Source organism: Carassius gibelio, chromosome B11, assembly GCF_023724105.1.
Source record: "Carassius gibelio isolate Cgi1373 ecotype wild population from Czech Republic chromosome B11, carGib1.2-hapl.c, whole genome shotgun sequence".
NCBI lineage: Eukaryota > Metazoa > Chordata > Actinopteri > Cypriniformes > Cyprinidae > Carassius > Carassius gibelio.
Genome location: NC_068406.1, coordinates 2,091,705 through 2,106,863, shown reverse-complemented (window position 1 = coordinate 2,106,863; position 15,159 = coordinate 2,091,705). Strand labels below are relative to the sequence as shown.

At 36.2% G+C, this 15,159-nt stretch overlaps 1 protein-coding gene and 2 long non-coding RNA genes across 4 annotated transcripts in view; 1 reads left to right on the top strand and 2 right to left on the bottom strand.

Moving 5' to 3' along the window:
- LOC127968099 (GTP-binding protein Di-Ras1-like) overlaps positions 1–4,948 on the top strand; it is an 8,179-nt gene extending 3,231 nt beyond the window's left edge. For both annotated transcript variants that reach the window (XM_052568996.1, XM_052568995.1), the window contains exon 2: positions 2,681–4,948. In XM_052568996.1, coding sequence (XP_052424956.1) covers positions 2,736–3,323 — 588 coding nt within the window. In that variant the 5' untranslated portion in view covers positions 2,681–2,735 and the 3' untranslated portion in view covers positions 3,324–4,948. The remainder of the gene's footprint in view (positions 1–2,680) is intronic.
- LOC127968106 (uncharacterized) overlaps positions 1–9,784 on the bottom strand; it is a 75,211-nt gene extending 65,427 nt beyond the window's left edge. Inside the window, exon 1 of the long non-coding RNA XR_008155895.1 lies at positions 9,640–9,784. This is a non-coding gene — a long non-coding RNA (uncharacterized LOC127968106). The remainder of the gene's footprint in view (positions 1–9,639) is intronic.
- Positions 9,785–11,844: 2,060 nt separating this feature from the next.
- On the bottom strand, positions 11,845–12,568 carry LOC127967880 (uncharacterized). Its single transcript, XR_008155849.1, has 4 exons — positions 12,477–12,568; positions 12,214–12,371; positions 12,020–12,088; positions 11,845–11,918 (listed from the first exon to the last, which is right to left on the bottom strand). It is a non-coding gene; the product is annotated as an uncharacterized LOC127967880 (long non-coding RNA).
- Positions 12,569–15,159: the final 2,591 nt, after the last annotated feature.

Genomic DNA, 15,159 nt, shown 5'->3' with positions numbered 1-15,159 from the left:
AGTTGCTCGTGAAAGTGTGATTATTAGAAGTAGTTTTAAAAGCTTGCCGTTTGAAGGTGTTTGAAGAAGTCTGAAACGCAAATTAACAACACAGATAGATGCGGTTGCTAGGGCACTTGGGATGGTTGATAGGATAGGAATCATTTTGTTTTGTTGAAATCATTTTTAGGATTTATTCACAGTTGAATGAAAAGACATTGACAGCCAATCATAATCTTTAAATAGCATTTAAAGTGGCAGGTGGCATAACTGCAGCAACTGCTTAGAATAAAAAGAAAAATATGTTGTGTTAATGTATATGCTAGTATAGTTATCATTATTATCTTTAGTCAATGTTCTTGGTGTGAACGGGTAGTTTGGCTTTCAGTTTCAAAAAACTGTAATCATGACATATGTATGTTTTTTTATGAGGGAAAAAGATGAAATTGAACATTTAAACTCATAATCATGAAATAAAAAGTTTTATGCCATATCATTGTGAGAATGTCAAAAAGTAAAAAAGAAGACTTTTAGTTATGACTTAGTATTTCATAATTGTAATCATTTTTTTCATATAGTTATGCATTTTTATGTGTTAATATGGTTTACCAAAGTCTATATATTTTATTCTCATGAGGCAGAAGTGGGCTTCCATACAGTTGGGCCATAAATGTATATACAATTATGTATTGACAATGCTGATTAGCTGTTGGCACCACAAAACTGTAAATATATGTTTCCCTAGTGGATATCCTGAGCTGTGATTCACACTTTTAACACCGATGCTATCCACCTTAATATATTTTTTGCTTGCAAAGGGCTTATGAGAAATAAATGGCTACATTTAATGCTTTTTGAACAGAGAAGGTGTTGTAGTTACTACAGTCTAAGTGACCCACAAACATAATCAAACTCGAAACCGAAACATTTGGTCAGAGTTTTACTACAATAATAATAATAATAAAAAGAGATGGAAAATATGAGGTATAAGGGGTTGCCAAAACATCCTTACCATTCAAAATGTGCTTTTCACTGAGATTGTGTCTTATGCTGCTGGCAAACCAAAGAGGTCTTTAGTAAGAGGCTCATCTGATCTCTGTTCATCTGAGGGATAATCATTACTGCTAATTCAGAAGAACCACTGAATTTCCCTCTGAGCCTGAGTAGATGTGAGCATTTTCGAGCACTTAAATGCAGACAAAGTTCTCTGTTAATCAGACTGCATTGGTCTGTATCGTGTATATTGATCTGTGATGTGAAAATTATGCATTTGAATAAATCTCTCTCGAGGCAGTCAGGAAGTAGCCCGTCTCAAAAACATGCTGCAAGAATTCAATAAGGTGCCAGAAATATCTGGTGCGATCTTGCTTTCCACAGGAGGCTGAGTCCAATGGCTGCTTCACAGCAAGACAAATTTGTCATTAATAGATGACCTTGATGCTGATGGCAGCAGAGAGAACATCCTACTCAATTCACAAAGGCACACAGGCATACAGTTTCATGTATTTACACACACATAAGAACATTAACCGTTTCATAGTTTCATAGTTTCATAGTTAATCTCTAAATCAAAAGAGAGAAATCAGAAATTATATTTGGCTTTAACACTTTGTTGTTATAAATGATATGTCTCATTTCTGAGGTAGCAGCATCAAACTATAATTCCAAACACCCCTCCATCTCTAATTGGTCAGAAAATGAAAGAGTCCCGCCTCAAATCTGCATTACTGGCCGATGTTGCTATACTGAGCTGGTCATTGAGGGTGCTCAGACAAACAGATCAATGTTTTGATAGTGCCACAGAGCCACAGTGTTTACACTTTTGATGGAATAATAAACCTATGCTTACTTATCACCATCTCTGTATATTAAGCAGGAATAGAAAAAAAAGAAACAAACATAATTGACTTTTAAGATCATTTCCCTAAAATGTTCTTTGTTTTAATAAATTTTTCTTAGTTTTTTAATAAATAAAAATTTAAGCATTTTTATATTTTTATATATAGGCTATATATAATTTTTACTTGGATACTTTTTATTTTTATTAATTTATTTTTATTCTATTTTATTTTAGTTTTAAAGTGAGAATGGTAAAAGTATACATCTCAGTAATAAGCAGAGTATAAAACTTGAGAGAGCACACACACACACACACACACACACACACACACACACACACACATATAATGGCATTCTAAAATTACCTTTAAAATCACAAAGCTTGAATTGATTTTATTTGTATGCCCATTTCCAATTTCATTTGAAAATAATAAAAAATAAATATATTTAAAAGTGCATAAGTAATAATGAAGCATAGCAATTTTTTTGTTATTTAAATTTTTTATTTAATAATTGCAAGACATTTTCATAAATTTTGTAATAAAGATTAGCAGTAGTTTGCAGTGATTGGCTTTACATTTTCATTTATTCATTATTTACATTTTCAGAATGATGTTTTGGCATATTTGTGGCTTATACGATGTTATCGCATTTTCTGAATGCAGGATGTTTCGGGGTAGGGTTAGGGGTAGACCTTCATGTTAACTTTTTTCTAATGATCTTACATTTTCATACAGTTCATATCATAGAGATTCATACAAAATCGCCATCTCATGTGAGTTCTAGTTGTACTGCACGTTTGAGGACCGCAGAAGACAAGTAATGTGCATGTGTACCAAATTAAACTTTTTTCCTTTTTCAGATCTCAGGGAATAATTGAGTCTTAACCACCACGTAACTCGACAAACCCAAGCAGCATGCCAGAGCAGAGTAACGATTACCGGGTGGTGGTGTTTGGAGCAGGGGGAGTGGGCAAGAGCTCCTTGGTTCTGCGCTTCGTTAAAGGCACCTTCAGGGACACCTACATCCCGACAGTGGAGGACACGTACCGGCAGGTCATCAGCTGCGACAAGAGCGTATGCACTCTGGAGATCACCGACACCACTGGCAGCCACCAGTTCCCTGCGATGCAGCGTCTGTCCATCTCCAAAGGCCATGCCTTCATCCTGGTCTACTCCATCACCAGCAGGCAGTCGCTGGAGGAGCTGAAGCCCATCTACCAGCAAGTGCTGGCCATCAAAGGTAACGTGGAGAACATCCCCATCATGCTTGTCGGCAACAAGAGCGACGAGACCCAGCGCGAGGTGGAGACCAAGGAGGGCGAAGCTCAGGCAAACATCTGGAAATGCGCGTTCATGGAAACATCAGCCAAGACCAACACCAACGTGAAGGAGCTTTTTCAGGAGCTCCTGAACCTGGATAAGAAGCGTGATATGAGTCTGAACATGCGCTCCAGCAAGCAGAGACGTGCAGACAAGCTGAAGGCCAAGTGTAGTGTGATGTAGGAGGATGGATCCATCTATTACTCAACATGTAACTGACTTCTCCAAGTGTACATAAGTCCCTCACCTTAAAGGAACAGTACGCGCTAAAAAAGAAACTTCTGTCATCATTTACTTATTGTCCTGCCACCTTAACCCATATGACTTTACTGTTTCCAGGGAACACAATTGGACTGGCTGCACTTATCCATGCAACTAAAAACCTTAAAAAGTTGTCCATATTACTTGTGAGATATTTTCCAAGTCTTATAAGGGAGATCATATGATATCATATGATAACTGTGTTGAATTTCAGAATCCTGATTCATTCAGACCAATTTTATGAACTGAATCTCCTTGAAAAGATGCCAAACTAAACCAGGGTGAATGTAAAACTGTAAATTTAAATTTAAAACTGTAAAGAGCACTCTTCATATGGACCACCTTTATGATACTTTGATGGTGCATTTGCACCTTTATGATTCTTTTATTTCCTCTTTTTGTGTGTTAAACTGAAGTAAGCGACACAAGAGTGAGCAAATGATGACAGAACTTTCTTTTTGGGCGAACTCTCCCTTTAACTCTCCATCCCTCTCAGTTTTAATTAGGTAATCTTTAGTGCGCATCCAAACGTCATCCATCTCCCTTCCCCTGTATGTTCTGGCTCCTGTAGTGACTGTGTGTAGAAGACTATAAGAGCTGACACATGACCCAGGGAGGACGTCCCACGATTCTCACACATGCTCTCTCTCTCTGCTGCTTTCTGTTAACTTTTTATTGAATTCAAGACGGACCGAATCATCAATGTGGCCATTTTTAATGTCAGGCTGTGTCTTTAATGGCACGGTTTCGAAATGCAGACAGAAATGTCTTGAACTGGTTCTGCATCTTATGGGTTCCTCACCCACAGGAAGAAAAGGCATGGGCACAGCTGAAGAGGCGACACTATCCGCTCTTCCAAATTACACATGTACTATTATCGCAGCACAAAAGAAGCCTGTTAGAAATCGGAAAACAATTCGGGACGGAGGACATTCTTAGTTAACCGGCTTGCCAGTGATGTAACCTGGTATAACAGAGTAAAGTGCATAATGCATGTCTGACGATATAAACTACCTTCATATTAAATGTGATTGAGATATTTTCATCAAAAACAGAGCTATACCTTATTAAAGCACAGTGAATAAGTCCTAAATGTGATCATTTATAAAAGGTTTTTATTTTTTTGTGATGGGGTGGGGTTCGGGTGTCGATTGATGTTTTATTTTACTCTGTTTAGTTTTTCAAGTGTTGATGGCACTCGGAAACCTTAATATATGCATTTCATCATCTAACTAAAAACATATATCCTGTATGTGAAATCTATGTGTATTATGAGCACTAATGAAAGCCCCTGTACAGCCCCTGTTTTTCTGTCAGTGTCTATATTTCCTCAGATTATTTAATGCCATTTGCTTTAGCAATACATGATATTAAAGCACTTTTAGAATCTTGAGCACATTCAAAACACAGAGCATTAACCTTTACAAAAAAAAGATGTTCTTGTCAAACACTCTGCATTTACAACTTTACTGCAGCTAAAGTGTTTATTCAATAAATATTATGTGAGGGACCAGAAAAATAAAGAAGCACAAACAAAAGGGAAATAATCATTGCTTGTTTTCTTTTGTGGTTTTGAACATCTGTATATAGTACAACGTGGCTCCAAAATTATGCATGAGAATATCTGAATTGCATTGCATTTAGAAAAAAAGTATTAAACCAGTGATGTTTGAGCTTTTCTCAGAATTAAAGTCACTTTTATTAGCCATTTATGAACCAACAGGACTCAAAGTGATTTTTATGTGAGGTATAAAGTTAGTTTATTGAATAGAACAGATTTATCCTTTACAGCTTAAACTTCTTTTTGTGGTGTTTTCCTTGTGGAAAAGGTCACTTGCTTTGATATTACTTAATTTGTTTAAAACAAGACATTTATACATTTTTAAGTGTATTAAATGTTGGATACTTTCTGGAGTATGCAGGATGCAGGTACTTACAGTACCCCAAAAAATATTTTATATCAGTGATATGAACTCTCTCCCCTTATTACGTAACTGCAGTAGCGATGGATGATAATGATAGAGACTGAGGGGAATGAGTTTACCTGAAGATGCAGAAAGAGCATCTGGTGGAACATCTGCTCAGTCAGTCATGGTGTATCTCTGAAGATTCGACTGAAAGCGAAGCATTCATTAGCAGATGCATAGATTTGTGTCTGTGTGCTTTGCAGTTTTCTGCTCAACTAGAAACGTTAAAATGTCCAACTATCCACTTGGATATTCACTTGGTCTGTGATTTCAAGCAAACATGCTTGCAGTCCGGGAGATGTACAGTAGGCCTACTGTACACATTCACTATGTACTTTTTAAGAAAAAGTAAAGCACAATGAAACTGTAAAACAGTTTTTGAGATGTTAACAGATATGTTCAGGTTGCACACCAATGAACAAACAATAGCACTCATTATTATGGGAACAAGTGTTTTATTATTATTTGTATGTATTTATTTATTTTTAGGCGCCATTATGTTCTTCTGGTTTAGAAAAGCAAAGTCGAGCCTAGGTCATGAAATTAACCTAAACAATCTATGAGTCATCCGTTTTTCCAAGTATTTTTATAAAATAAAAGTTGCCGACATAAATGTGGATATAAATTTTGCATTTGTCACATAGGTTATATAATTCGATTTTAAATATGTTCACCTGACAGGTGAGTTTAATGCAGATTTGGACTATTTACAGATATCTATTTAATAGTGAATAAACTCTGATCTTGTTTTTGTAGATAATCTCTGCCACTATTTTCGTACTGAAAAAGATCCAATTTGTTGAGAAAAGTTGCCTGAAATGTTATGCGATTTGCAGACAACTAACAATACATGTGTTAAATGTTCAAAATGCACTTATCTGGTAGGTTTGCAATGTGTAAGTCGGGCAATAAAAGTGTAAAGCCATTGTCCACTTTACATATTTCTTCCTTTTGGGCTTGGGCTTGGACAGACATTGATGGCATATTTTGTTGGAGAGACATTCTGTGGCACTGCCCTTGCTGGTAAGTAGATGTATGAAGCATTATTGAACAGGGCTGCATGGTGGTTGCAATGCTTTGACAGGTTTTTAAAGGCACGGATAATGATAGAAAAAAAAAAAGCCCTGATACTGCCATCCGGTGGTAAAAAGAGGTATGTTACAGTAAATGAAAACGAAGAAAATGGTCCACAAGTAATGGTGCTTTTTGATTTAAGGTGCTACTTTATAAACACGTTCATATCATGACATCAATACAGCATATTTAACAATTAAGATAAATTAATATATAGATATTTTGCCAAAATATGAAAACATAAAGGGATGAAGAGATATTGTTGTAGGCTAAGTCTTTTTAATTGTCATAAGCCGTTTCTTGGAACTTGTAATGATTTCAGTGCAAGTCCAGTGGCAGATCCAGTGACAAAGCTTTTTTTTTTTTTTTTTTTTTTTGATGACAAAAACGTGGACATTGTGAACTAGTCTATTAATACTTCCAGATTTTCCATGCATTTGAAAATCCATTAGAATCCATTAGTCATCCTAGGACATTTTTGAATGGAAATTTTCCACTGAGGCAAAAAGGTCATTAGGAGTCATTGGTTGCCACAGGAGGCAGTGTATGCTCCATGTTGTTGATTTGCTCACATGATTTGTATGGTTTACAATAAACTATTTATTTGTAGTTGATAATGTATTTACAAAAAAAAAAAATAATAATAATAATAATAACCCCTTATGTTTACATTAAGAATGATTTTTGTCCCCAAAGTATAGACAAGTACACATGGAGATCAAAATTAGAGAACAATGCAATTTCCTAAATTTCGAGGTAACCTCTTAATCCTATTTGAAGTTATCCTAACAGGAGTAAAAGTGAACTTTTTAAAAGTGAACTCTATATTTCATGAGTTGCATACATACAGTTTCATGAGTTGCATACATAGCATGCATACATACATAGGTCAAAAGTTTACATTCCCTCTTTTAGAATCATCCAAATGTTAAATAACCAAAATAAGAAGGATAATACAAAATGAATGTTATTCCTTATTTAGTACTGATCCGAATAAGAAATGTATAATCAGATAAATACGACTACGAGAGTTCTTCTCCAATAGTGACACATAGGGGGCTTCATCAGAGATTGTTCCGTTTAAAACTAAGAAGCAGTCAAAAGCAAGGAATGCAGGATTTAAAAAAATTATAATAATAAAAAAGTATGTATATATATATATATATATATATATATATATATATATATATATATATATATATATATATATACACACACACACACACACACACACACACATATATATATATATATATATATATATATATATATATATATATATATATATATATACACACACACACACATACACACACACACACATATATATATATATATATATATATATATATATATATATATATATATATATATATATATATATATATATATAGAGGTGCTTCCAGAAGTCATAGGTCCTTTTCTGACTATTATTAATTCCTCATTGTCATTAGGATATGTCCCCAAAACCTTCAAACTGGCTGTTATTAAGCCTCTCATAAAAAAGCCACAACTTGACCCCAGAGAACTAGTTAATTATAGACCAATCTCGAATCTCCTTTTTCTGTCCAAGATACTAGAAAAGGTGGTATCCTCACAATTATATTCCTTCTTAGAGAAAAATGGTATATGTGAGGATTTCCAGTCAGGATTTAGACCGTATCGTAGTACTGAAACTACTCTCCTTAGAGTTACAAATGATCTGCTCTTATCATCTGATCGTGGGTGTATCTCTCTATTAGTTTTATTGGATCTTAGTGCTGCGTTTGACACAATTGACCACAACATTCTTTTGCATAGACTTGAACACTTTGTTGGCATCAGTGGAAGTGCATTAGCATGGTTTAAATCGTACTTATATGACCGCCATCAGTTCGTAGCAGTGAATGAAGATGTATCATATCGATCACAAGTGCAGTATGGAGTACCTCAAGGCTCAGTTCTAGGGCCGCTACTCTTCACGCTTTATATGTTACCCTTGGGAGATATCATCAGGAAACATGGTGTTAGCTTTCACTGTTATGCTGATGATACGCAGCTCTATATTTCCTCGCAGCCCGGTGAAACACACCAATTTGAAAAACTAATGGAATGCATAGTCGATATAAAAAATTGGATGAGTAATTTCTTACTGCTAAATTCAGAAAAAACAGAGGTGTTAATCATAGGGCCTAAAAACTCTACTTGTAATAACCTAGAATACTGTCTAAGACTTGATGGTTGCTCTGTCAATTCTTCGTCATCAGTTAGGAACCTAGGTGTGCTACTTGATCGCAATCTTTCCTTAGAAAGCCACGTTTCTAGCATTTGTAAAACTGCATTTTTCCATCTCAAAAATATATCTAAATTACGGCCTATGCTCTCGATGTCAAATGCAGAAATGTTAATCCATGCATTTATGACTTCAAGGTTAGACTATTGTAATGCTTTATTGGGTGGTTGTTCTGCACACTTGGTAAACAAACTACAGCTAGTCCAAAATGCAGCAGCAAGAGTTCTTACTAGAACCGGGAAGTATGACCATATTAGCCTGGTCCTGTCCACACTGCACTGGCTCCCTATCAAACATCGTATAGATTTTAAAATATTGCTTATTACTTATAAAGCCCTGAATGGTTTAGCACCTCAGTATTTGAATGAGCTCCTTTTACATTATACTCCTCTACGTCCGCTACGTTCTCAAAACTCAGGCAATTTGGTAATACCTAGAATATCAAAATCAACTGCGGGCGGCAGATCCTTTTCCTATTTGGCGCCTAAACTCTGGAATAACCTACCTAACATTGTTCGGGAGGCAGACACACTCTTGCAGTTTAAATCTAGATTAAAGACCCATCTCTTTAACCTGGCATACACATAACATACTAATATGCTTTTAATATCCAAATCCGTTAAAGGATTTTTAGGCTGCATTAATTAGGTAAACTGGAACCGGAACACTTCACATAACACCGTAATTTCTACATAATTAGAAGAATGGCATCTACGCTAATATTTGTCTGTTTCTCTCTTATTCCGAGGTCACCGTGGCCACCAGATCCAGTCTGTGTCCAGATCAGAGGGTCACTGCAGTCACCCGGATCCAGTACGTATCCAGACCAGATGGTGGATCAGCACCTAGAAAGGACCTCTACTGCCCTGAAAGACAGCGGAGACCAGGACAACTATAGCCCCAGATACAGATGCCCTGTAAAGACCTTTTCTCAGAGGAGCACCAGAACAAGACCACAGGAAACAGATGATTCTTCTGCACAATCTGACTTTGCTGCAGCCTGGAATTGAACTACTGGTTTCGTCTGGTCAGAGGAGAACTGGCCCCCCAACTGAGCCTGGTTTCTCCCAAGGTTTTTTTCTCCATTCTGTCACCGATGGAGTTTCGGTTCCTTGCCGCTGTTGCCTCTGGCTTGCTTAGTTGGGGTCACTTCATCTACAGCGATATCATTGACTTGATTGCAAATTAAAACCGACACTATTTCAACTGAACAGAGATGACATAACTGAAGTCAATGAGGAACCGCCTTTAACTATCATTTTGCATTATTGAGACACTGTTTTCCAAATGAATGTTGTTCAGTGCTTTGGCGCAATGTATTTTGTTTAAAGCACTATATAAATAAAGGTGATTGATATATATAAGTGATTTATTTTGTAACTTTGTTTGTATTGAAAAAAAAAACATAATTATTTATATTTATTTATATATATATATATATATATATATATATATATATATATATATATATATATATATATATATATATATATATACATATACATATATATATATATTGTTATTATATAATTATATAATATATAATTATTATATATACATACATACATATATATATATATATATATATATATATATATATATATATATATATATATATATATATATATATATATATATATAAATAAATATAAATAATTATGTTTTTTTTTTCAATACAAACAAAGTTACAAAATAAATCACTTACAAACTAAATGGAAATAAAGAAAATAAAGACAGGTTTGGGCCCATTAAAAAGGGTTAATTAAACAGAACCAAATTTAATAATCAAACAAGGTAAAAAACAGACAAAGAAAATGTGACCCCTTAAAGCGACATTAGGGAAACTTTTATAAACAAAGGACTAGTCCATTACACAAACACACACACACAAACACACACACACACGGAATAATACAAACATCACAAAACACAATCAGATAATTAAGATCAAGAAATACACCATAAACAACGAACAAATTAATATACACAAGTATAGTAAATATACTTTATACCCCTATATACTATGAAATACCCCCCCAGCTACTTTACAGGATGGATTGATCCAGCGGAACAAAATGAAGTTACTGACGCCACTGTTTGAGCATGTACCACAACTGGAAAACAGGGTGGAACCAGTTTTAAACAGTCTATGTGTGGAACCCAGACAGTGCCCAAGCTCTGCTCTGCACTCGTAGGAAACTTTAAAGAAATACAATTTTAACAAATTATACCATCAATAACTAGAAAGTGTGCACTCAAACTAGTCACTCATGGTATGAAATGAATGCAAATTGAAAATAAAACCGTAAAGATGATCCAATTGATATGAATTGTAAGTAGCATGATCTGTACCAAATGCAAATTCAGATACTAATATGCAAATCAAACTAAGATAAACACAACCAAAAGGGGAAAGGTATACCTGTAATAGCCTGTAATTTTCAAACAATGCACTTGTCACACAGCAAAATGGGTAAAACAGTTATTTGAAACTGAAATAATGAAATGGCCAGCACAGAGTCATGATCTAAACCCAATCGCAATCTCTGGAAAATCCTTGGTGACAAAATTATGGCTAAGAAACTCGCTGCAATCACAAAACTGAAAGAGACTGGAAGACTGCACCAAGGTTTCATAAATTCCCTAATTTTGATCTCGACTGTACAAAAGGCTTAAACTTTTTACATTCTAAAATGTTATTATTTTTATTTTACCTCAAACACACACAAACACACACAAAAACATAGGATAAAGTTTAAAGAACTTGAAACATCACAGTTGTATAGTGCAACACTTGATAATCACAGCTGATAATAACTGTGAACACATTACACTTTATATTTATATACACATACACTTTATTTATCTAACACACATACTTAGTATACACTTACATTTTGCACATAATATATATGTACATACATAACTGCATTTTGTAATATACCTGCCTAAAATTGTCATTTGTATATTGTCATTCACTATCTACTTATTTGTATTTTTTATTCTTTTATTATGTGTTTTATGTTCTGTCGCTGTCATTCTGTTGTACTGCGGAGCTTCTGTCACGAAAACAAATTCCTCGTATGTGTAAACATACCTGGCAATAAAGCTCATTCTGATTCTGATTCTGACTTCTCTCTTCCTCTAGGAAAAACTTCTGTCCAATTTTTTCAGAGCTCCAGTACAGACTGGTGGCTTGATTCCCTGTACGGAAATTACACAAGGTTTTTAATTTAGTTCTATTGATGAGCAAGTGCAGTATTTAAGCAATCAGAAATGTCAAAAGTGATAACCCATGTGCATACTTTGTACAAACTGCATACAAGGTTGAAGAGAGTGGACATAGCCTTATCTTCCCATTCACTAGTGTATTCCTGAATAGAAGGAAAAAACAAACAAACACACATTTAAATCTCGAGAACTCACTCACCAGAAATAAGAGTGTCTTATTTCAGCATGATAGATGTAGATTAGTGCAATTGCTCTGCTTTGTTAAAACCTTGCCCCATTGAAGGTGATCCAGGGAACATGAGTGTGTGCTGGTTTGAGCGCTTGCGTCTTTACTGCATTTTGATGCATTAATCTGTGGCCAAGGTCTCCTCTTGTACAAGACTTTATAAACTGCCATTTAACAAATGGCGCATAGAGCTGTAAACACTGCCAAAAAACCAAAATAACAATATAAGACTTATAATGGCTCTTCATCATCCAAAAAATAAAGATGTAATGATGTTCAGTAATGTTGGCCTAAGAGACACTTACAGGCTTAGCAGATTTTAGTACATCTGCAGATGACTCCTTGCAGGAAATGACAGGAAATGCAGCGTGATTGGCTGCATATAAAACACATGCCTATTAAGAAATAAGAAATATTAGGAATGTTTAACTAAAACTTTCAGACGGCCAAATAAAGTGCTTTAGATATGTACAGCATCTCCTTGACATGGCTGCTACAACACTAATTGTGGTAACTTTCCTTGCATGAACATTTGGCAGTGTTACACAAATATTTCCACATAGTGACATAGATATGTGGGGTGTGGCAGTCTTAACTTTGATAAAGAATATTTATTTAAATTTGCGACTTTGGTCTTTGCAACTTTACAGATCTTATTTATGCACCAAGAGCTTTTAACACTCCAAAGAGAAAGGAAAAATAGAAATCGTGACATATGACCCCTTTAATCAATCAATCAATCACCTTTATTTATATAGTGCTTTAAACAAAATACATTGCGTCAAAGCACTGAACAACATTCATTTGGAAAACAGTGTCTCAATAATGCAAAATGATAGTTAAAGGCAGTTCATCATTGAATTCAGTTATGTCATCTCTGTTCAGTTGAAATAGTGTCTGTGCATTTATTTGCAATCAAGTCAATGATATCTCTGTAGATGAAGTGACCCCAACTAAGCAAGCCAGAGGTGACAGCGGCAAGGAACCGAAACTCCATCGGTGACAGAATGGAGAAAAAAACCTTGGGAGAAACCAGGCTCAGTTGGGGGGCCAGTTCTTCTCTGAGTCAAAGTCAGATTGTGCAGAAGAATCATCTGTTTCCCGTGGTCCTCTGAGACAAGGTCTTTACAGGGGATCTGTATCTGGGGCTCTAGTTGTCATGGTCTCCGCTGCACCACACAGCCAGCTGCTAAACCTCCTGTCTGTAAGCAGACTTGTCTTTGTCCTTGATGATGCTGATGAATGTAGTGTTGTCCACAAACTTGACAGAGGGTTCCTTTGAAGTGCAGTCATTTGTATACAAGAAGAGGAGCTGTGGGGAGAGAACACAGCCCTGAGGGGTGCCTGTGCTGGATGTGGATTTGCCCAGCCTCACTAGCTGCTGCCTGTCTGTCAGGAAGCTGTTGATCCACTGACAGATGTAGAGGAGCACAGAGAGCTGTGTCAGTTTGTTTGAGAGAAGGTCAGGCATGATGGTATTGATGGCCGAACTGAAGTTGACAAATATGATTCTATGATGAACTGCTTTTAACAGTCATTTTGCATTATTGACACACTGTTTTCCTAAATAATTTGGTTCAGCAGAACGGTGATCCAATAGCCTATGTTACTGTCTCTGGTGGGACATGTAATGTGCTGTCTGAATTTTGGCAGTTCACGGGAGAGATTTGCTTTGTTAAAATATCCAAGAATTAATTAAAAGTGTCAGAGTACGGTTTCATTCCCATTATTTGTTCAGCCAGCTGTTGCATCGCAGAGCTCACACACACACATCCGGAGGCATGTATACATTCAAAAGAATGAAAGAAGAAAACTCCAGGGGAGAATGGAATGGTTTACCGTTTATGAAGAGCACCTCTAAATTAGGAGAGAACATCTTCAGAGTTATGTCTGAACACCAACCTTCATTTATGTAAAAACAGTCCACCACCTCTCGTTTTCCCTGTTAACTCCATGATGTGATCCGCTCTGAAAGGCTGGTAGCCCGGCAGATGAAGCATGTTCTCCTGAATGCAGTTTGGAAGCCACGTTTGTGAAGCTTAACTAGCAAGAACCATCTTAGCAAGAATCATAAATTGAAATTGAAACATAGTGAATCTGAATAAATGGTAATTTATTTAAACTATATCAGTGGTTACTCAGCCTTCTTGATCCAAAGGAACCCTGTTATCCAGAACATTAAAAAAGTTTATATCTATATTAAAGACCCAACTCTTTAACCTGGCTTAAACAAAACAATCTTACACTTTTCTAATATTCAAATACGTTAAAGGATTTTTAGCCTGCATTAATTAGGAAAACCGGAACTGGGAACAGTTCCCATAACACATGATGCATTTGCTACATCATTAGAAGAATGGCATCTACGCTAATATTAGTCTGTTTCTCTCTTATTCTGAGATCAACGTAGCCACCAGATCAAGTCTGTATCCAGATCAGATGGTCACTGTTTATAAACACCTCCGACACGATCGCACGATGATTGCTGCTCTGACTGCTGCTTCCTGACGCGCTGATCGGCAGACTCACACTGCTTAGATTGCTTTCAAAGCAGCCCTAGAAAGTGTTTAGCTCATCAGCCAGTGACGGATCTGCTCTCACCTCTGCAGAGGATTTATTTCCAATGTCACAGATGGTCCTTAGTCCTTGCCACATGCGTCGGGAGTCATTTAGCTGGAAATGTGACTCTATGTGTTCCCTGTATCTGTGTTTGCCAGCTCTTACTGCGCGCCGGAGAGCATAGCACGATGCTTTGTACTCGCTCATGTTTCCCGACAGAAGGCCGGCGTTGTAAGCAGCAGTGCGTTTGTTTACTGCTGCACGGATTGATCTGTCCACCCATGGTTTCTGATTTGAGAATGTCGTTATAGTTATTGTATCCGTAGCTTGTTCGGCTAACTTGTTTACAAAGCTTAACGATACATCCGTGAACTCACTTACGTCAAATGAACTTGCGCGAAACATGTCCCAGTCTACGTCATCAAGAGC